Raw genomic sequence first — 24091 nt, 5'->3', positions numbered from 1 at the left:
AGGGCCTTAAAATATTAATTCATTCTTTAAACAAGTATATATTAGGCACCTACAAATGTTCTAAATGAGAGAAGACAATACAGAAAGGAAAAGAAACAAGAAGCTTAAAAATCCTGGATTTTAAAAGAGGCAAGAGAAATTAATAAAAGGGGTTTCCTAAAAGTACTGGGCAAGAGTTGAAGAAACCGGTAGGTGAGGAGGCTTTAAACCAGAGGGCCTGTGAGAAAGACAGACTAAGAATGAATGAGTGAAGCCATCAAAGACAGAAGGACATGGGCTAACAGGACAGACACATGTCGTTCTAGACTAAAGCTCAAAAAGAATGGAAATAATGATAGCCAAACTTGGATTACCTCTGGGTTCTAGACACTTAATGATGTTATCATCCTAAGAGAGATTGTTGGTTATCCACAGAGTGTGTGGAAGAAGGGAATCTGGTAGGTAGAAGAAAGAGCAATGTGTATTTTATGATCATTTGTGTTTAAGTAAAATTTCTAAGTTGTGGGTTTATAGTTCAGAAAGCACCTAACTTTAGACAACGAAATATGTTGTTTCAATACGAAGATAAAAGGCTTTTTACAGGAGTCACTGAGATGGTTTGAATTAGGCAAAGTTTCCTAAAGAAGCAAAGTTCAGAGGTGTTGTTTAGAAAAATGACATGTCATATATCAGGCACATATAGTACATACGGTAATGACACCATATATTCAAAATAATTTCAGGGGGAAAAAAACAGAAACCAAGTGTCTTAATGTCAGATATAGGAAACATGAAGGGACTGTGTGCCATATGCCTAACAGGAAATAAAAGAAGTGATGAAATTAGAATTTGGTCCAGAAGACTCTGAAGAGTCACTAAAAGAACAAGCAGAAATGTACATTAAAAACACTGTCGTCGCTACACCTGCTTGTGTGCTTGTTTGTTTATTTATTCATTCATTCATTCTGGTACCAAAAAAACAATCACCAAAGTCTAGCCAAATGCCATCACACTATTACTAAAGAGGAAAGACCACTGTAATAGTTAAAGGGTATAACAATATTTGTTTTAAATTTAGTTCTCGGAAAGTTGCTAGAAGTCTAAACTAAATTGATGCTATGAATTTGATTATTTCAAGAAGAGAAAACAAATATCACAGCTCAAGAGCTGCCAATAGCCTTTAGACCTGTATCTATATGTAAAGGAAAATCACTTCTATATTAACTTTTTAGTTTCAAGTATACCTCATATCCATGCCACTTTAGACAATGCAAGAGATAATTATGGGAGAATTAATAGGATGGTTTGAGGTTGGCAACAAAATGACATGCTAGTCCCCTCTTCCTCCCCCACTCCTCCCCCACTGAAGCAGGTATTAAACCATAATGCCAATTCAAGGTTCCCTCCATGAAGAAGCAAAATTATTCACTCTTCCTCAAACATCAAACTCTCACTGAACTCTGGCTGTAATAGTTCATCTCAGTCTAGAACAATTCTCTCACATTCACATAAAAATTCGACCACTCCCTTAAGGCCCAACTGAAGTCATTTGAACTTCATAAAACCTTTTCCATTTAGGTTTAGAATGAGAGCTCTCTAATACAGATCACTTAAACATCAGTGCAAGATGATGGGTATAATCCACGAACAGTTTAAGATCTCTGGGAACAGGGGCGCCTGGGTTGCTCAGTTGTTAAGCAGCTACCTTCAGCTCAGGTCATGATCCTGGGGTCCTGGAATCGAGCCCCGCATCGGGCTCTCTGCTTCTCCCTCTCCCACTCCCCCTGGTTCTGTTCCCTCTCTCACTGTGTTTCTGTCAAAAAAATAAATAAAATCTTAAAAAAAAAAAATCTCTGGGAACAAAAATTACACTGTAACTTACACTTCTTTCTCTCTTCCTTGGATAGACAGATATGGGCAGTCCCCCAATTTCCAGTCTAATGTTCTTTCCACAATTTCACGTAGGCATACTTTAACTGGACATGTATTTCAAAACAATAAAAGGACAGGCACATGATTTAACATTTTGCTTATACTCAGCTGGCTCCCTTTCCACCTGCAGCTGCTCCAAGTCTCTACTTCTCCTCTCAAGAGCACTATTCTAAATACTCTGTCTCACCAGCACCAAAGACTTAACCTGATTCAGTGGAGAAAAAAAAAAAAAAAAAAAAAAAGAACTCATCGAGGCATGCATTCCTCCCAATCTGCTGAGAAATATACCTGTTTCAGGCACCTGGGTGGCTCAGTCCATTAGGCATCTGCCTACTGCTCAGATCAAGATCTCAGGACCTGGGATCTAATCTCACATCAGGCTCCCTACTCTACAGGAAGTCTGCTTCTCCCTCTGCCTCTGCCCTCACTCATCCTCATTCTCTCTCAAATAAAATCTTAAAAACATGCGTGTGTGTGTGTGTGTGTGTGTGTGTGTATGTTTCTTCACCAATCCTAACCTCAGTTCCTCCTGTCTCAGTAATTCCTCATTCTTTTCCCCTAAATTAATTTTTTTAAGATTGTATTTATTCGAGATTAGCGAGAGTGAGAGAGAAAGAGCGCACATGCACACAAGCAGGGTTAGCAGCAGGCAGTGGGAAAAGGAGGCTCTCCACTGAGCAGGAAGCCCAATGTGGGGCTCAATCCCAGGACTCTGAGATCATGACCTGGGCTGAAGGAAGACGTTCAACCGACTGAGCCACCCAGGTGTCCCTGCCCCCCCAACAAGTTAATTTCTCTAGCATGTTCTTGATCCCACCCTCTCTTCAAATTCAAGCTCTCATTCTACCATTTTTTTTTAAAGATTTTATTTATTTGAGGGAAAGGCAGAATCCCTGTGCAACATGCAAGAAAACACAAGTGGGGGGAGGGGGAGCGCACAGAATGAGCAGAAAAAGCAGGCGTTCTGCTCAGCATAGAAGTGGGGCTAAATCCTGGGACCCCAGGATCATGACCTGAGTGGAAGGCAGATGCTTAACCAACTAAGCCACCCAGGCACCCCTCTCACTCCATCATTTGTTCCTTTCTCTTTCCAGTCTCTCCCTAAGGCTCATTCCCCTGCAACAACAAACACGCTCATTTCTCTAATCACTTACGCCTATGCATTTATTAAACTATTACTATGTACCAGGCAACATTCTGTGTAGTAGGGTTACAGACAAGATATCTGCACTCACAGAGCTTATGTTCCATTGGGTAAGGCCGACAATAAATAAGAAATAACTGAAAGTGACAGTTTCTGACAGTAGATAAGTATTATGATAAAAATAAAACAGAGGTGGAGCTGGAAAGAACAGAGTTAAATCTAATTAGATTAGTTGTTTTGAGATATCCTTGCAACCTGCCAGGAAGGAGCCAGCTATGTGAAGACCTAAAGGCAAAGCAGTTTAAGACACAGAAAGAGAAATATGCAGAGGCCCGAGGGGAAACTGCCCTGGTGTGCTTAATGACATAAAAAGGTCGGTGTGACTAACATAATGAACCTAGTGGCACAGTGGTACAAAAATGAAATCAGTGGTAGGCAGGTACCAGACCATACAGGCTATGGGGATGGAAGAAAGATTTTATTCTACCTGCAACAGGAAGTCACTGGACCCTCTTGAGCAGTGAATAATGTGACTTTATTATTTAAAAACCTCAACTATACAATACTACTACCATCTGTAGGTCAATACAACTTATATTTCCACAATTTGTAATTATAGCCATGCACTTTCTGTTACTTAAAGCTAGAAAAATTGAAGCAACTGCTTCAACACTAGTATTTCATGCACTATCAAATACTGACTGGCTTTTTTTTTTTTTAAGATTTTATATATTTATTTGACAGAGAGAGAGAGAGAGATCACAAGTAGGCAGAGGAACAGGCAGAGAGAAAGGGGAAGCAAGCTCCCTGCTGAGCAAAGGCTTGACCCCAGGACCCTGAGACCATGATCCAAGCAGAAGGCAGAGGCTCAAGCCACTGAGCCGCCCAGGCGCCCAGAATACCGACTGGCTTTAAATGAAAGTTAAAATTAGGGGCGCCTGGGTGGCTCAGTGGGTTAAGCCGCTGCCTTCGGCTCAGGTCATGATCTCAGCGTCCTGGGATCGAGTCCCGCATCGGGCTCTCTGCTCAGCAGGGAGCCTGCTTCCCTTCCTCTCTCTCTACCTGCCTCTCTGTCTACTTGTGATTTCTCTCTGTCAAATAAATAAATAAAATCTTTAAAAAAAAAAAAAAGTTAAAATTAGAGGGTAGAGAATGAGTAAGTGTGGTGAACAAACTTGATACGCCACACTTACCTGTTGATTTCATTTACTGAGTTAGTCTACAAATAGCAAGATTTTATTTTACCTTTTTCCAGATTCTGAATTTCTAGTCTAAAAATTCAAACTTACCTCGACAAGCTTCTTCAAAATCTTGGGTTATGTCCACCCAGCTTGTATTGCTTTTTTCCATCTTTTCTGGTATACTGAGCTCCCATCCCGAATCATCATCTTCTACAGAAGCTTTCATGACCATAATGCCTATAAAATTAACACTGGTGTAAAAAGTGACTGTGGCTTTCAGGGCAAGAGTATTTGCAAGCCATGAGTTCAAGTACTGGACAGAAGACTTACTAAACTGCCAGACCTCATCTGAGTTTGAGGATGACACGGGGGGGGGGGGGGATCTTAATGCAATTAAATCTTAATATATTAACACTACTGTTGCTTATTTACTAACAGCCCAGCACCTACCAAGGCTTTAAGAGTTTGCCTTCCCACCATCCAAGGAAAAAAATCAGAAGCCACCCCACCACTGATCTAAACAAAATCAACTCGAGCTTCCAACTTTCCCCACTGGCCACAAATGACCAAGGCACTCTTCAGAGTCCCCTCTCGCAGCCCGGGGGCCCACGAGGCAACTATATTCAAGTCGAGGTGGTCCCTCACCTTGCCCCAGCTCTCTGGGCCGACCTCTTCCCCCGCCCGGCAGGACCCCCGCACAGCCTCGCACAGTGGGGACGGAGTGCGGGAGCACCGGGCAGGGGACCTAGCCGCCCGGCCAGGGGTGGCAGCGCACCTGAGGCGGGGACCCGCCCCACGTCCGCCCTACGCGGGTCAGCCTGGCCCGGCCCTGGCCCCACACCGTGCGGAAGCAAGGACAGAGCTGTCGTCGCGCGGGAGGGCGGGCACGCCCGGTACCGGGTGGTCGCCCGGGCAACACCGGGCAAGGCCGGGGCCTCCGCGGGCAGCGGACACGGGGGAGCCTGCAGCTCCTACCTGAAGCGCGGCGGGAGGGCCGGGGCCGCAGGGTGACCTGGCGTCCCCAGGGTCCGCCACACGCGCGGGGGGCTGCGGCTCTAGGACACGGGAGGGAGGGAGTTTCAATGCCTCTGCACCGGCGGTCCCTACCTACTTCTCCCGTAGCCACCCGCGCCGCCACGAACCGTCCAGACCGCGGAAATAACGACGCCGCCCCAGCCGCCGCCGCCCCCTCCCCTCTCAGCCCAGCCCGACTGGCCGCGTGCGCGCATGCGTACGCCGGGTGCGCGGGACCCCGCCCCCCTCTCCCTCACTCCTGGGGACTTCGCGCGCCCCGGCCACACCCCCTCCCTCACCACCGCCACCGACGGCAGCCGTCTTCTCTTCTCGCGGGATTAGAGCCAATCGCGAGACCGGAAGCTACCTTCCTCCTCCGGTCTCAAGCCTACTCCCGGGTAGGGGGCGGGTCCCAGTAAAGGGTGGAGCCAGCGGAGGGAGTCTCAGAGCCTGCCCCGCCCCGCGCGCCTCCCAGGGAAATTCTTCAAAAGGTGATGCTGAGGCGAAAAATAAAAAGAGGAAAGTAATTATAAAACTTAGCAGTTGTGACCGTGCAAGGAGAGCCTAGCTGCGAGCTTCATGGAGCTAGTGCTGCGTGACACAGGATTTGTGTTTTTCTAGAGAGCCTGGAGGGTTCTTGAGGGAAAATAGAAACAAAATATCTGCAGAATCAAGCAAGCCATTTTCTTTCAGACTTGTAAATGTTTTTTAAGTTTTTCTTAAAATTTATTTAGAAAATGATCGATTTTAAATTGGGATTATGTAAGTAGACTGACAGGAGTAAAAAGCCACCTTTACCACTATATTCCCATTAAAATGGCCAAAATTTAAAAGACGACACCAAACGTTGACAAGGACTTGGAGCAACTGGACCTCTCATAGGATTCTGATGAGAATGCAAAACGGTACAATCACTTTAACAGTTTGTCTTTTACCAGAAAATTAATCATGCATTTACCACTTGAAAGTCCACTCCCAGGTATTTTCTTAGGAATATGAAAATGTGTCCAATAGTACATTACTTTTCATAGCTGCATTTTTAATAATCCAAAACTGGAGGGACACGTGGCTGGCTCAGTTGGTTAAGCATTTGCCTTATGCTTAGGTCATGATTGCAGGGTCTGGGATCAGGCACAAAGCCCCACTAACTGCTTCTCTTAAGCACCTGCCTCAATGCTCATGCTCTGTCTCTCTCTCAAATAAAGAAATTTTTTAAAATTTCAATAACCCAAAGCTGGAAACAACCTAAATGTTCATCAACTGGTGAATGGTTAAACATTTTGTAGCATATCTGTACAATGTAATAATAATTACCAACAAAAGGGGGTAAACCGCTTGACTCACAGAAACATGAATCTCCAAAAACATTATATTGAGCAAAGGAAATTAAGAGTATACACAAAAGAATAGGATTCCATTTATATGAAACTCTAAAAAAGAAAAATGTAATCTATAGTGACAAAACACATGTCAAGGAAGGACTAACTAGAATAGGGATAAATGATCTGAGATGATAGAAATATTCTGTATCTTGATTATGGTAGCAATTATATGGGTGCATACATTTGTAAAACTTCATTGAAATATACACTTATATGCATTTTATTACCTGCAAATCAAACCTCAATCTAGTTGCTTATTTAGTTAGTTATTAGAAAGAGTGCCCAAGAAAAAGAGCATGAGCTGAAGGGGGGTTGCAGAGGGTGAGGGACAAGCAGACTGCCTGCTGAGGGGTGGAGGGGGAGGGTTGGTCCCAGGACTCTGGGATCATGACCTGAGCAAAAGGGAAACACTTAACCTATCCAGCCAACTATAGGGATAATTGCTTTTTAAAAAATAAAATACGCATCTTTATGCTTCTTACAGAATAATAGGTTTTATAAGGGCAGGAACTTTGCCAATTTTGGTCAAAGCTGTATCTACCTCACTTAGGGTGGTTGTTGGCATATGATACGTTCTCACTAAATGCAATGAGGATGAAAGTGTAGGGAAGAATTAAAATAAAACAAATCTTTATTGTTTCTCCAAAACTGAATTTGATGAGCTTTGCAGAAGTCATAAGAAACTTAGAAAAGAATGAACTGATTGCGTCTGAATTATTCAGTATAGTGTGTAGATTGTGACAAAAACTTAGATATAGCAAGAAAACAAAAACAAAACAATACAAATAAAAAACACTAGAACAAGGCAACCAAGTGAAACAGGATTTGCTTAATTTCTTTACTAAAATTTTAACTTATCTGATATCCAGTTTTATTTTTTACAAATTCTAATGACCTCTCCACATTAAAACCCATTTTCTTTGAAAGAGATTTAATTTATGATGACATCCAGTATGCTCCATAGTGTTAAAAAATGATGGGTATTTTAGATATCAGATAGGCTAAATGATGAATAAATGAATGCAAAGGAATTCATTGACAAATAGTTGGTCTACCTAAACATGCCTACATATACAGAGGAGATGGGCATTTGGCACCTGGAAAAGAATTCCTATAAGACTGAGTCTTGACTCATAAAATCCTAAGTATTCCATGCCTAAACACTAATGTTGAGAGGAAATTCAGCTTGCTGTCATCATTTTGTACTAATACCAGGAACCAGTGTAGCATGGGTTTGACAAAAGCAAAGCAACCAAAGTGAACTTTATGTCTGATTGTGTTGTTTCAGTGCTACATAAAAGAAATTGAAAACCTGCAGACAGTTCAGAGAAATGCTTTCAAAAAAGCAAATAGAGTAAAGGTATCCCACTGTACCATATGACAGAAAGAAAATGGCATTTTTTTAAAAGATTTTATTTATTTATTTGAGAGAAAGACAGAGAGAGCTGCGTGAGGAGAAGATCAGAGAGAGAAGCAGACTCCCTGTGGAGCTGGGAGTCCCATGCGGGACTCGATCCCGAGACTTCGGGATCATGACCGGAGCCAAAGGCAGTCGTCCAACCAACTGAGCCACCCAGGCGTCCCAAGAAAATGGCATTTTTTAAATTAAGTATTGGCAATATCAGTTAGGCAGTTCTATTGTATTTAATTATCGTTTTTCAAAAGTCTTACATTTATGCATCTTAATACACAGAAAACCAAGATATGAAAGCAACTCAAGTATCCATCCACAGATGAATGGATAAAGAAGATGGGATACACACACATGTGTGTATATGCATATACACAATGGAATATTACTAAGGCATAAACAAGAATGAGAGCTTATCATTTGCAACAACATGGACGGATCTAGAGAGTATTATGCTAAGAGAAATAAGTCAGAAAGACAAATGCCGTTTTTCACTTACATGTGGCACCTAAAAAACAAACCAATAAACCAACAAAACCAGAAACAGACCCCATAAATACAGAGAACAAACTGACGATTACCAGAGAGGAAAAGGTGGGGGGATGGGCAAAATAGGTGAAGGGCAGTGGGAGATACAGGCTTCCAGTTATGGAATGAATAAGTCATGGCAATAAAATGTATAGCATAGGGAATACAATCAATGGTACTGTAATAACATTGTAGGGTGACAGATGGTAGCTACACTTGCGGTGAACAGAGTATAATATATAGACTTGTCAAATCACTCTGCTATACACCTGAAATTAACATTGTGTGTCAATTATACCTCAATAAAAAGAAAAAAAAAGAGTACATAGTAATCCAATAAAAAGCTATAAAAAAGTTAAACTTCTGCATTAGGGGATAATGTATAATTATCCTCCATATGTTTATAATGTGTGAGTATTATAAATATATTTTTCTCACACATTTTTCATCAGTTGTTCCTATCAATCACCAATAATTACCACTGTTAGCGAGTCCTATAGTTTCATTTAAATAACAGCATTTAAGTAACAAAATTAGGGGCACCTGGGTGGCTTAGTCGATTAGGCACCCAACTTTTGGTTTCAGCTGAGGTCATGATCGCAGGGTCCTGGAACTGAATCCTGCATCCGCTCCCTGCTCAGTGGGGAGTCTGCTTTCTCCCTCTCCCTGTGTGTGTGCGTGTGTGTGTGCAAACACACACACTCTCCCCCCCCTCACGTAAGTAAATAAAATCTTTTTTAAAAAGTAACAGAAAATTAAATATAGAACAGTTTCAAATAAACATCCATTTTTCATAACTTCATGTTAAAGTAACAACACATGTGTATATATTGAATATCACTTTTTTCCTGATATGGCTGTGTCCTAGACTGATAGTTCAAAAAGATAGTCTTACTTCACTGAGTAAATGTACCATAATTTATTCAACCAGTTCTCTACTGATGGACATTTAAGTTGTTTCCATGGTTTGACATTATAAATAGTGCCACTGGGAATGGCTCTGTGTCTATGCCTTTTCAGTTTTGCAAGTGTATATTAGGGCTAAATTCCTATAAACAGGTTTTGGGGGCTAGGTATACATACATATATAATCCTGACACTGCCAAATTCCCCTCTACTGAGTGTTTTTTTGTGTTTGTTTTTTTCCTTTTTTAATGTCCACCAGCGAGTGCTAGAGTTCTCATGTTCCCGTTGCCTCATCAATACAGTATGTGGTCAAACTTTTAGAATTTTGCTGGACTGCTACATAATAAAAATGGTATCTTGGTATAGTTTTAATCTGTGTTCTCTTATCATGAGTGTGGTAGAGTTTTTTTTTATCTTTTTAAGTGAATTTTACATCTTTTTCTGTGATCTGTCTGCTCTCATCTCTAACTTATTTTTCTGTAGGATTACTGGTTATTTTCTTTTCTGCTTCTAAGAAGCTCTCTATATTAACTGTTTATGATTTAAATTGCAATTGTTTAGCCAATGCAGCATTTGTCTTTTTACTTTGTTTTTGGTTGCTTTTTATACTTGTTACATGAAGGTATTTTCCAATCAAATTTACCAACAAAGATGTCATTTAGTACCATGGGTATTACTGAGATCCCATAAGAAGATGGCATCAAGAAGGAAGCAGGCTCAAATTTAAGTCCCGAGGAAGTCGAACATACAGAGATCAGGTAGAGGAAGGGGACCTAGCGAAGAGCTCTGAGAATAAAGACCAAAGCTAGAAAAAAAACCAGGAGAGAGTGTTTCACTGAATCTAAGAGAGATGTCAACTATCAATTATCCCTTTAAAAACGCATATATAGGGACGCCTGGGTGGCTCAGTTGGTTAAGCAGCTGCCTTCGGCTCAGGTCATGATCCCAGGGTCCTGGGATTGAGTCCCACATCGGGCTCCTTGCTCCGCAGGGAGCCTGCTTCTCCCTCTGACTCTGCCTTCCACTCTGTCTGCCTGTGCTTGCTCTCACTCTCTCTCTCTCTTACAAATAAATAAATAAAATCTTTTAAAAAAAAAAACGCATATATAACAAATTATAGTATTGTTTTCTTTGTAAAAAATCTTTTCACAATTCCCTTTTATGAATGATTTTCATGCAGTTCCTTCACACTTTTTTTTTTTAAGATTTTATTTATTTACTTGACAAAGATCACAAGTAGGCAGAGAGGCAGAGAAAGCGAGAGATAGAGAGAGAGAGGGAAGCAGGCTCACTGCTGAGCAGAGAGTCCGATGCGGGGCTTGATCCCAGGACCCTGAGATCATGACCTGAGCCGAAGGCAGAGGCTTAACCCACTGAGCCACCCAGGCGCCCCTCCTTCACACTTTTTCAAGTGAATTTTCTTGAAAAAATTAACCAAAAAAATTAACTACATATGTAATTCCCTTTGAGTTGTCCAATCCAGAGAAATTAAAACTCTTAAACTCCTATCAGAAGGGAAGTGAGCACAGCAGACATCAATCAATTACAGTCAAAATATGAAATTAATTGGAAGAGAAATTCAAAGAATCAAATACTGAAAAAAACCCTTAAGAATTAGATAAACTTTAGATCCTAATGAAATACACTGTAAAGAATTTGAAACTATTAAGCAAACTTGAACACTGCCTGGATTTTTGATATCCAGAAATAAATATTTTTAAGTAGTATAATGACATTGTAGTAATCTTTTGAAAAAACCAATCTATTTTTTAAGAGATCCTAACTGAAACGTTTATAAGCAAAAAGATATGGTACCTAGTGTTTGTTTCAAAATCATCAACAGGTTGGGGGTAAATAGAGAGAATAAGATGCATTGATAATTGTGGCAGATGGTGATGGATGTGAGAGTTCATTGTATTATCTATTTTTGGATGGTTCATTTCTTAATAATAAAAATTTCCTTTAATAAAGAAATTAAGAGCCAAATGTTTGTCCCTAATGGCTTTCCTTAGCTCATCCAAGAAGAAAATGATCTTTACTCTGCTGTACTACCATAGTCCCAGCGTGTGAGTGCTGACCATCCTGACTCCATCTGTGACACTCCATCTTATTCATGTTCATTGTCCCTTCTCTCAGGATTACGTCCCAGGCCCCTTGGAGATTAATACACATTCCTTAGAAATGCCCACTAAAGCGAGGAATGTGGGGAGGCTTGCTTTGGCTTCCTAGGACTCTGTTTGACAGAACAGTCTTTCCCCTTCTTGATCCACAGGTGCTGCCAAATGATTAAAGGTTTGCTGTCAGTTAAGTACTCGTGAACACTTTGATCTCACTATAATGCCCTTCTGTGGGTCCCCTCCCTCTATAAAATCTGTGGACTAAAGTCTGGACTTCTTGGAGAATAACTGTGCCTTTACCAAGCATCATCCATCTCCCCAAGAAGCCCCTTAGTAAGTTACCCTGAATAGAACTCCTGTAAACTGAATGGAGTCACCTGCTTCGTTTTCCGATCTCAAAGGTCCTCCTCAGTTTGGGGGATACTTCACTGTCCCTCCCCCACCTTCTAACACCCAGCCATTTAAATAACATGACACACCACAACAAGTAAGTTGCTACAAAATAACACACGTGGGCATAGAACCAGCAAAGTCAAATTGGGAAATTTAAAATTGTTTTCCCTTAAATGTTATACTAAACAGTTACTGTCCAAGACATTTCTGCAAAGAAGACATCCAGATGGCCAACAGACACATGAAAAAGTGCTCAACATCACTCGGCATCAGGGAAATACAAATCAAAACCACAGTGAGATGCCACCTCACACCAGTCAGAATGGCTAAAATTAACAAGTCAGGAAACCGCAGGTGTTGGCAAGGATGCGAAGAAAGGGAAACCCTCCTACACTGTTGGTGGGAATGCAAACTAGTGCAGCCACTCTGGAAAACAGGATGGAGGTTTCTCAAAAAATGGAAAATAGAGCTACCCTATGACCCAGCAATCACACTATTAGGTAATTACCTTAAAGATGCAAATGTAACAATCTGAAGGGGCATGTGCACCGGCATGTTTATAGCAGCAATGTCCACAATAGCTAAACTATGGAAAGAGCCTAGATGCCCATCAACAGAAGAATGGAAGAAGATGTCATATATATATATATATATATATACACACACACATACACACATATATGTATATACACACATATCTACACATACAAATATACAGAATATATATATATGTATAGAATATATATGACATCTGTGTATATATATATTCTGTATGTGTATACACACACACAAACACAATGGGATGTTATGCAGCCATCAGAAAATGAAATCTTGCCATTTGCAATGACATGGATGGAACTAGAGGGTATTATGCTAAGCAAAACTAGTCAATCAGAGAAAGACAATTGTCATATGATTTCACTGATATGAGGAATTTGAGAAAAAGAGAGAGGATCACAGGGGAAAGGAGGGAAAAATGAAACAAGATGAAACCAGAGAGGGAGACAAACCATAGAGATTCTTAATCTCAAGAAGCAAACTGAGGGTTGCTGGAGAGGGGGGAGGTGGGAGGGATAGGATGGCTGGGTGATGGACATTGGGGAGGGTATGTGCTATGAAGTGCGTAAGACTGATGATTCACAGACCTGTACCCCTGAAACAAATACATTATATGTTAATTAAAAAAAAAAAAAACAGTTACTGTCAGTAACCTAAATTTTAAAAAATGTTTATTAAAATTTTTGCCCAATAACCACCAAGTATATTTCTTATAAAACAAAAAATTCCAGATGCCATGTAAGCCAAAACATAAAAATCACTCATAATCCTAGGCTGAATGAGACATGGCCTTTGTTCATACTGTTTATTCATTTTGTCCATGCATATATATGGTTTTATTTTGTCTATTAAAAGTGAGTTCTCACTGTACATATTGTTTTGTATTCTACTGCTTTTAACTTTGACTGTGAATATCTTTCACTTTAATAGAAATTGTAGTAGAACACTCAGACACCTAAGTATTTTTCCACTCAGCAGTCTTTTAACTCTCACTCATATCTGTGATTACTTCTCCTTTGTGATTTCTGATCTTGGTGATTTTTTTTCCTCATCATGCTTGGAAAAAATAGTAGGAGTCAAACTTCTTACACTTCGCCCCCCCAAAAACCAGTTTTTAATTTTATCTTTTTTGTGTTCTTTCTAATTAATGTCTTATTTTATTCTTAGTAATGCTTTCTCAGGCTATTTTGGTAGTCCTTTCTTAATTTCATGAGCATTTGATTCCTTCGCTTTCCATTGTTTGTATTTAATACTAAGGATATTTGAGATAATACCATTTCCTCCTGTAGGTTTTATTACATATTCCTATTTCCATTGATTCCTCAATTCTATCTCTTTTAAATTCCTCCTTGATCCAAGGTTATTCCAGAGTGTTTAAATATATAACGTATTATGTATTTAACTCTATTGGCTAACAATCAGATAGGATCCTAAAGCACTGAAATTTCATGATGATGTACTAAGGCATAAGTTTATTTCACTTTCATTTCTTTTCCAGGCATTAAGTGGGCCCTTTGAATGTAAAAACACATATCTTTCAGTTCTAGGGAGTTTCCTTAAATTGTGTTTTATTATATCCTGCCCTTTTCCTTCTGACCTCAACTTCTAGAAATATTCTTCAGGTGTCAGATTTCTGGAACTGGTTAATTTTTTAAAAATTCTATTTAAATGGATATGGAAAAATTGTACTTAAAATTTGTTTGTACTTTATTTACTGAATTACCTGAATAAATATTCAGTTTTATCTCAAACTTTCTATCAAGTTTTCATTTTTGTTATCATTTTTTTAAAGATTTATTTGGGGAGTAGGGGAGAGGAAGAATGACTCTCAGTATACTCCCCAGGGAGGAGCCCAATAGGAAACTCCATCTCCTGACCCCAAGATCATGACCTGAGCCAAAACCAAGAGTCAGATGCTTAACTGACCAAGGCACTCAAGCACCCTTCTGCTAGCACATTTCTTAATTTCCAAGAGGTCATTTTGCTCCCTGAATGTTTCTTACCATGATAGAACACTGTTTTCCATATATGTATTATTTTCTCATATCTGATGCAATTGATGGTAATTCTCTTCTTCCTGCATGCATTATTTTTTCTAAGATTTCTTCCTAAGTATTTCAGTCTCTGCTTTCCATATTAGAGACTTCCACAATCTGGTGATTCTTGGCTAGAGGTTCATATTGAAGCATGGGATCTTCAAGAGCAGATCTAAGGTTCTGTTCTCCCAGTAGGGGCTTGAAAAGGGTTGCCTTCACTATTAGGAGACCTGGCTGGGCCTTCTGTTGGTGAATTTCTGACATCATTATCTTTTGGTTCTTGTGTCTTGGACTGGTCCGATTTCTCTGCAAAGGTGCTTTGGATCCAGGGTCTTCATGTATATCTCCATGGGTATCATTCACATAAATGGTGCAGGAAAGGCTTCCCCAGAGCTGTGCAATCTAGTAATTTTTCTTCAAAGATCTGCTGACTGAACAGCCCCTTGGAGTGGAGGAAGGAGGTAAAGGAAGGAGAATCTCAACAACCATTATGATATTTTCATTTAATCTTTTTCCTAAGTTACCCACCCTGCCCCATCTTTTCCAGGATCCTTTCTCTACCCCATGCCCTTACTTCCTTATCCTTTTAATTGTCTGCAGGGATTGAAGGGAAGCAGAGCCATATTGAATTGAAGAGATGTTAGGTCCTGGTGCTTCTGAAACACAATCCCCTGTCTTTAGCTTCACCCTAGCCTCTATCTCTGGAAGCATCTGGGTCTTCTGGGTGTTTCTGTGGTACAAAATGGGTGACTTCTTGCCTTCCCTTACCAGTAGCTCAATTTCTGGGTCTTCTTGGAGTTTCTGTGTAACAAAGTGGATTCTTGGCTTTCCCTCCTACTAGCTCATGATCTGACTTTCTTGGGTCAGCCAAGTCAGTGCCCCCATCCATGTGCTTCGTATCTTCAAAGACATGGCTTTTTCTTTAACCATCCCTTTTGTGCTTGTGACTGTGTTTGTGCCTTTTCACTTTTACGAAGTTAATACCTTTGTCCAGTCCTCCATATTTAACAGGAAGTATGGCGAAGGGATCTCAAGCAAATCTTCCAAACACGTAAATTCCAGACTTACACATGAGATAATGATTTTACATCACTTACAAGGTTGAGAGAATCCATTCTAGTGAACTGTAAAGTGACATAATGTAAATTTTCCTCCCTTCTCTGGTATTTTGGCTATTTGGTACCAGTTGACTAGATTTTTCTAGAAGACTATCTTACACTGAAAGTTAAGTTTCAATACTTCACTTTGTCACACTCAGATGCATGGTTGCTTATCTCATTTTTGAACATCTTTGAGGAAAAGAACCTTTATTGTATACTCCATCTCTTCAAAAATCCATTTCAGCGACTTGAGTTTATAAAACTATTGAGGCGCTCATGCTTCAGCTTTTGTACTTTACAAGTACTCAGTGTAGCTGAAAAAAAAATCATTTCAGTTGCCTAAAGAACAGCTTTCAGGTGCTCAAAGATTATAGTAAGCCTCTTATGATGGTCAGTCCAAAATAAAATATAAAACGATTTTTATTCTAAGCTAAACTGAACCGAAATATATATGCTTGTGTGAGACATGATCTTGTAAATTTCTCTTTATCCTTCGGACATGACTTTTAGAAAGCTATAAATGTTCATGTTTACCTTTCCAAAAATATGAAATGCTACTTTAATCTGCACAGTCCCTAAGTATTTGAAGTCCTCAGAGAACTCTGCCAAAGTTTAAAAAGTCTGGGCAACTCAAATATACAAAATCACGAGAAAACGGTTATTTATAGAATGGTATATTTCCATCTTTCTGTGCCAGTTATTCTTAAAATATGCTTGAGATAAAGGAATATAACATGTGTTGTATTAAGTGAAAATATATAACGTGAAGTTAAAACTAAGAATAAGATTTATTCAAAACTGAATGCAATAAGAATGCAAAATGAAATCTACTCTAACAATCTTTCTTACCAAATGATTACCAAAATAATTTTTAAATAATGCAGATAAAATATACTGGCAAGTGTATGGGGGAAGAAAATGTTCACCTGGTATAAGCTAGGATTAGTAAGTTTTCTAATATCACTCTAGCCTTTTTCTCTTTAGTGACATTCAAGAAATAGGGTTTCTGTAGATATACCAACATATGAAATGTAGAATTCACATTATTATGTAATGGCAGCACATGAGTATTAAAAAAAAATCTAGAGTTCTACTAAAGAATCTGATGCAGCATAACTTCAAGATTCTAGAAGAGTCTAAGCTAGAAGATCAATCCTTCCACATACACATAGATCAATGAAATTGACCATGATATCTGGAAGGTCTTTGGAACACTATTCTTTCCTTATTTGCTCTTTGGGAAATTAAGGTAGGTGGGGCAAGACACAAAATGCCCTATTTCATAGGTTTTTGTATAGAACTTTCATTTCTGCACACCCTTTTTGTTCTGCTAATCACAGCGTACATTCACATCATGGGATCTTTCCACACAACACAGACCCGTGAAAAGTGTAGGATTCCTTGAGTCTTCATGTGGTGATGGCCTCTCTATTCCACATGAGAATAATATGAAGAGAAATTATCTTGTTACCAAGTTCTTCATTTCCAACACTACTTTTCAGCTCTGAAACTTTTACTGATTACTTCTATAACTCAACAAATATTTATTACGTGCCCCTTTTTGCCATGTGCTATGCAGTGGCAACATCTCAGAATAAAGCCAACAAGATTCTTGTTCTCCAGAAATTACAACTTGGGAAGATTAATTATGCTGGTTTTATTATAAAAATAAATCAAATCCAAGGTTATTCAGAAGAAAGAAAGGCAGGAAAAATGAATTCTACCCCAACACAATTATTATTAGCATTTCAGTTTCTTTGCTTCTAGTTTTTTTTACCCCCCTGTCAGAATTTGTTGTTGATTTCCTTTGTTGGGGGGCTGTGTACGACAGAGTGTTAACATACCATATCCTACATTTTGCTCCTTTTAAACATGTGCCCATGTAACTGCATAATTTTCAAAAGGATCATATTTTAAATAAAGATTTTATTTACTTATTTGACACACACACAGAGATCATAGGTAGGCAGAAAAGCAGGCTCCCCGCTGAGCAGAGAGCCCAATGTGGGATTCAATCCCAGGACTCTAAGATCATGACCTGAGCCAAAGGCAGAGGCTTAATCCACTGAGCCACCCAGGCGCCCAAGATCTTTTTTTTAAAAAAAGATTTTATTTTTTTGACAGAAAGTGAGCATGCACAAGCAAGGGGGCAGTGGCAGGCAGAGGGACAAGGAGAAACAGATTCCCAGCTGAACAGGGAGGCAGATATGGGGCTCAATCCCAGGACCCTGGGATCATGACCTGAGCCGAAGGCAGACGCTTAACCAACTGAGCCACTCAGGCACGCCAAGAGATAGTCATTTTTATAGTTAATACTTTTCAAATATTCACAGTTTCTTGAGACTGGTATTTGGATGGAATCCTGAACTCCAGCTCTTATTCCATCCTTAGGAAAAACTAATCTCTACTGGGGTTTGTGAGAAATGTTCTTTATAATCCAAATCCTTTAACTTCAGTCTTGCTGATCAGGGATCTCTGGGTCTATAATGGGTTTACACAGACAGGGTCCTGTTGATGCTGCTGCCCAATGATATGACATATGCTTTCTCATAGAAATAACATGATGAATAGCACTTCAATTCCCAGGCCAGGCCAGATAGTGAAGGGCTTTGTTGGCCTATGATATACTTAGTGTAGCCTTACCATTAAGCTTCTTCAAAAATTCAAATGGCTTTCAATCCCAGAATTGTGAACAACTACTATCGTGTTGGTGCCAGAATATGTTTGGCATTATGAAGGGCTACCATACCAATGAATTTTTAGAATACAACTTATTTATAAACTTTTGTCTGTTGTAGCAATGCTACTTTTCCTTGTTAAAGAAAATAATTGTCAGTAGATAGAATGAGCTGTGCTCACCCATTTATTTTATCAAGATATAAAATGAGTGGGTTGCCTCTATTTGGAAAAGAAAATCTCTGGCTTTAGTGATGTTATTTGAAATTCTTCAGATAATAAAACCTATAATTTACACCTCAATTCCCAAAGATACTTTGTGTATGTATGTACAGAGAACAATCTAGGTTTCTGGTATGCTAAAAGATATGACTATCAACTGGCTTCTAATGTCAAGGAAGAGAGTTATAGGCTGACAACCACAGCAGGAGCAGTGAAGTAAAGTGCCACGGTAGTGGTAGTAGCTTTGAAGAAAATAAAAAGACAACCCAAAGAACAGAAGAAGAGGGCACTTGGGTGGCTCAGTGGGTTAAAGCCTCTGCCTTCAGCTCAGGTCATGACCCCAGGGTCTTGGGATCGATCCCTGTGTCGGGCTCTCTGCTCAGTGGAAAGTGTGTTTCCCCTCTCTCTGCCTGCCTCTCTGCCTACTTGTGATCTCTCTGTGTGTCAAATAAATAAATAAAATATTTTTTAAAAAAAGATTTTTTTAAGTCCTTTATCTGACACAGAATTTGTATATAGAGTATATAAGGAACTATAACAACTCAAAAATTTAAAAATGGACAAAAGATTCAAGTAAGATACAGAAATGGCCAATTAGCACACCAAAAGATACTCAACATCTTTAGTCATCAGGAAAATGCAAGTCAAATGAGATTCAAATGAGGTACCACTTCACACTAATAAAAGAGACCAATAATAACAAATGTTGGCAAGGATGTGGAGAAACTGGAACCCTCCTATATTGCTGATAGGAATGTAAAATGGTACAGCAGCTTTGGAAACAGTCTGGAAATTCCTCAAAGGCTAAACTTACGGACACTCTTCTACTCCTAGAATGGCCCCTATCCAAAGAAATGAAAACTTCGGGGCGCCTGGGTGGCTCAGTGGGTTAAGCCGCTGCCTTCGGCTCAGGTCATGATCCCAGAGTCCTGGGATCGAGTCCCGCATCGGGCTCTCTGCTCAGCAGGGAGCCTGCTTCCTCCTCTCTCTCTGCCTGCCTCTCTGTCTACTTGTGATCTCTGTCTGTCAAATAAACAAAAAATCTTAATAAAAAAAAAAAAGAAATGAAAGAAATGAAAACTTCTTTCTACACAAAAACATAGACATGAATGCTCAAAGCAGCATTACTCATAATAGCCAAAGAGTAAAAAATCACCCACATGCCCTCCAACTGAAGAATGGATAAAATGTAGTATATCCATACAATGGAGTATTAGAACACAAAATGAGGTACTAACATGCGCTACAAGATGGATGGACCTTGAAAAGATTAGGCCAAGTGAAAAGAGCCCAGAGGATTCCATCCACTCAGAATACCCAGAGTAGACAAACCGGAAAGAGCTAGAAAGTAGATTAGTGGTTGCCTGAAGCTGGGCAAGATGGAGGGTTGCCGGTGATTGCTAAGAGGTACAGGGTTTCTCTGAGGTAATTAAAATGTTTTAAAATTGATTATGGTGTTCATTGCACAACTGCAATTATACTAAAAGCCAGGGATGTATATACTTTAAGTGGATGAATTATATGATTTGTGGTTTATTGCTCTATAAAGCTGCTTTAAAAAAAATTGGGGTCACAGGATGGGAATGAAGACTGAGTGCAGGTGGTCATGAGGATTCTTTCATGGCTGGTGAAAATGTTTGATTCTGGCAATGGTTTCACAACTCAAAATTTATTAACAATCATCGAAGTATACCTTCAAAATGAATACGGTTTATGGTAAATAAAAATCCGACATAATTTAAGTAAGCTCTCAGAGGATCTAAGATTCCAGTTAAGAGACTAGAAACATTCTTGGTCAGAACCCAGAGTTCCCTGAAGCAGATATTCTGTAGGGCAGCATAATTTGTGGCCAGCCACAAGGCCCAGAGGTGTTGCTGTTAGCAACTGTATTTCACAAATTCCAGGTAACCAGTCATATGTTGATTTTCAACTGGTTAGGTGGTAAAGAAAGGTAACTTGCACAGCTAAGCACTTCTTCGTGCCCCCAGGTGAACCTCCAGAACACATGACTATAGTAGGCTTCCCAGTACAGCATTGTCATCCAGAGGATCTTCTTACACTGGAGTCCTTCTTGGGACAACAGTTATCGGAGCTTTCTGGAGAGGATGGTTTCCTGGAAGATGAAATGTCCTAATACCTCCAGAGAATGCCAAGGATCAGAGAGTTGGGGGACAGAGGGAGGTGTTCATCTATACAATGCCAGAAGTCAGAGTTGAGTTTTCATACAAGGGGGAAAATGAAGCAGAATTGTAGCTAGCTGGTACCCCTTCTCTCTCCTATGCCTGGCATAGATAGGCCCATATGACTAGCCATCGATGCAGGCAGAACTGGATCTATGATCCAGAGACTGGCAAGTCTGACCTTGAACAGCAGTGAAGGAACTATCTGATTACCTGTTTTCTCTGCCAGTCAGGCCTGTTAGGATTCCACTGAGACCACAGAGCAAGACCATGGAATGGGTAAAAACAGGTACCTTAGTGTCTGGTCAAGTATGTAACACTGGTCACTCACTAGAGCGTAGCTATCTACTGTGATAATGACAACAACTCCAGAAGGGTCCCATGAAACCCTTCAGGTAGTACCTGGATAAAATGCTATAGTGTGTATCAGCCTTGGTCTTAGGCTAACAGCTACCAACCCCTGGGAACCAAGCTAATGTGGCCCACCACCTGGTATCTTATCCAAGATTAGTATCACAGCTGGCAATAGGGGGAAACAAAACAAAATATTGACAGAGAAATTAAGTCAAGGGATTACATATTAGTACAGCCTGTCTAATATGTGTGGGTTGAAGTCCTCAGGCTGAATTAGGGCAAGTTCTTAAGAAAGTAGGATCTCCACAGAAAAGTCAGGAGAGTTGAAAAGGTAGGTCTGGGAGTCATCTCGAAGGGTAGGAGGTAGTGATGGCACGATCCTTAGGACTGACTACATGAACCTGGACTTGAGTTCTTACTCAGCCACTTGCTAGCTAAATACCTAAGTAGAAAAGTTTCTTTTCATTCTCTGTAAAACTATCTGCTTGTTAGGTAGGTCAAATATGAAGTAGGAAAATTTTTTTCTGTGTCTCTGAAGCCACAGTATGGAGTGAGACACCCTCTCCCCCTCCCAGCAAAGGCTCAGAATAAGAGGGAAAGAGCAGAAAAGACTAATGATAACAAAAATGGCAAATATGTGGGGACAGGTTTCCTATCTGCTGATAATCAAGAATGAAGCAGGATGAAAATATAGGTTACCAAGATAGGGAAAACAATTTCTGTTTAAATATAAAATGTGACAGGGTGCCTGGGTGACTCAGTTAAGCATCTGCCTTCAGCTCAGGTCAGGCTCCCAGGATCCTGGGATCCAGTCCTGGTCACATTCCCTGCTCAATGGAGAGGCTGCTTCTCCCTCTTCCTCTCCACAACCCCCGCCCGCCACCCCACGCTTGTACATGCACATGCGCACTCCCACTGTAAAATGAATAAAACCCGTATATATATATATACACGTGTATATATATATACACGTGTATATATATGACAAACTCTTAAGAAAAAGTCAACAGCAATTGAATGTATTACGCATGTAGTATTTCAGTGAGTATTTTGAACATGCCTATTTTAAGAATTTTAAGTTACTTTAAATTGAGCTTTAGGTTACTAACTTGCCAATAACCCATTAATTCTGAGAATTGTCATAAATTATGTTATCTATTATGTGACTTCCGGTAGGCATCCAGAGCTCACTGCAAAGTGAAAACAGATTTCTCAGGCAGGTCACAGAGGAACAGATCATTTTTCTACATTGATAGGTGGGTCAGTGGGTAGACAGGACTCTGAATTGTATCCACCAACACCTGAGTTCTAATTCTGGCTTCAGCATTTACTAGCTCCATGAACTTCAAGTTACAATACCTCCAATCTTTGGTGTTACCATCTTAGAAGTGGTCGTAATACTACCCATCTTTTAGGTTCAGATTAATGAGGTATCATCAAGGGGTTTGTAAACTTTATTCTACAAAAGGACATAGCACTCTGTCGTGAAGAACAATCAGTTGTTAAATAGGTGTTGTTTTTCTGAACCCAATTTGTCCGGTAGGTATATATACTATGATCAAAAGAACACTGGGGCTCATAACCATAATTTAGATAATATTGGTTTCTAGCAAAGTGTAGGATGTTCTAGACTCAGAGGTTCAAACTTAGCTGCACATTAGAATCACCCAGAGGGCTTTAAATATGAAAACCCAAGCCTCCCCATCAGAGATGGTTTTACTTACTCTACAGTATCTTTAGAGTAATAAGACTTCTACAAACTCTCCAGGTGATTCTGTGTGCAGCCAAGCTTGAGACCCACTGCCCTGGAGAAAATTGTCAAATACAAGTTGGGGGAACCAACCCAAGAATTCTACTTTAAATTTAGCTAATCTAACCTGGGTCTAACCTAAAGCAGAGATTAGATTAGCCTGGATGAGCATGAATACAGTGAAGGCTCAGCTTTTTGTTTCAAGACCAGTTCAGTAGCAGAAATCACGGAGCTCAAAACACCTTCTTGCAGTCTTCCTCACTAGGTGCCCCAAGAAATGTTGCTTATGGCCAGGCTTGGTTGTGGTTGGGACCATCTATGGTTGTATAAGTCAGGGTTCTCTAGAAAACAGAACCAATAGGATGTATGGTGTGTGTGTGGGTGTGTGTGTGTGTGTGTGTGTGTGTGCGCGCACACCAATATTTTAGTTAGTATCTCAAGGCAGTGAAACAAACATATTCCAGCTAGAAGAGAATCAGGCAGGAAGAGTTTTCCCTTGTAGGCAGGAAGAGTTTTCCCTTGTGTGCAGGAGGGTCAGCCTTTTTTGTTCTGTTCTTTCAAGTGATAGAATGAGGTCCACCCACATTTGGGAAGGGAGTCTTCTTTATTCCGTCTAGGGATTCAAAGGTTAATCTTATCCAGAAATAAGACAGGATACACAAGCATAATATTTAACCTAATGTCTGGGCACCCTGTGGCCAACTTGACACATAAAATTAACCATCCTAGTGGCATTTGGTCCTTAAGCCTGTCTGTTGCTCTTGAAGGAAGCACAAAAAGGCACCCAGGAGCAGGAGTAAGGAGACTTGGAGACAGCTGTCTGGTTTGTCTACAGCATAGTTTCTTGGCAATTGAGGGGAAAGAATGAGAAATTCACAAATTGCTGTATTATGGACTTCCAGATCTATGTGTTTCTGGATTATTTAATAGTAGTGTCTTCAGGAACTGCTACAACCAATTCTGCTTCTGTCACAAGCATTTGGGTCATTGAAAGCAGAAAATGTCATAGGCAGGACACGAAGGAGTTCTCTCCCTTGCCCTAGAGAAGTTCACTCAGCATTCTTACTTTAATATTACTGAGATACGGCAGTCTCAAATATTCTATTTTACCAAAAGCATTATGGCCACTTAAGAATCTTCACCACTAGATAATTCTATATATAGACACACACACACACACACACACACACACACTTCACTTGGGTTCTTTAAGTTTTGCATTAGTTTT

The 24091-nt window shown here is 40.0% G+C and overlaps 1 protein-coding gene across 4 annotated transcripts in view; it reads right to left on the bottom strand.

Annotated features, from left to right (window-relative positions):
* Positions 1-5477, bottom strand: part of NAA35 (N-alpha-acetyltransferase 35, NatC auxiliary subunit) — a 99725-nt gene extending 94248 nt beyond the window's left edge. Inside the window, exons 1-2 of one of the 4 annotated variants that reach the window (XM_045086084.1) lie at positions 5348-5477; positions 4345-4473 (exon numbers count right to left, since the gene is read on the bottom strand). In XM_045086084.1, the coding sequence (XP_044942019.1) occupies positions 4345-4473; positions 5348-5465 (247 nt within the window). In that variant the 5' untranslated portion in view covers positions 5466-5477. The other 3 variants (XM_004774105.3, XM_004774106.3, XM_004774107.3) reach the window with 3 other exon arrangements.
* Between the last annotated feature and the right edge of the window lie 18614 nt (positions 5478-24091).

Source organism: Mustela putorius, unplaced genomic scaffold, assembly GCF_011764305.1.
Source record: "Mustela putorius furo isolate JIRA1106 unplaced genomic scaffold, ASM1176430v1.1 tig00000876_pilon_pilon_pilon, whole genome shotgun sequence".
Taxonomy (NCBI): Eukaryota; Metazoa; Chordata; class Mammalia; order Carnivora; family Mustelidae; genus Mustela; species Mustela putorius.
This window is presented reverse-complemented; position numbering and strand designations above follow the sequence as displayed.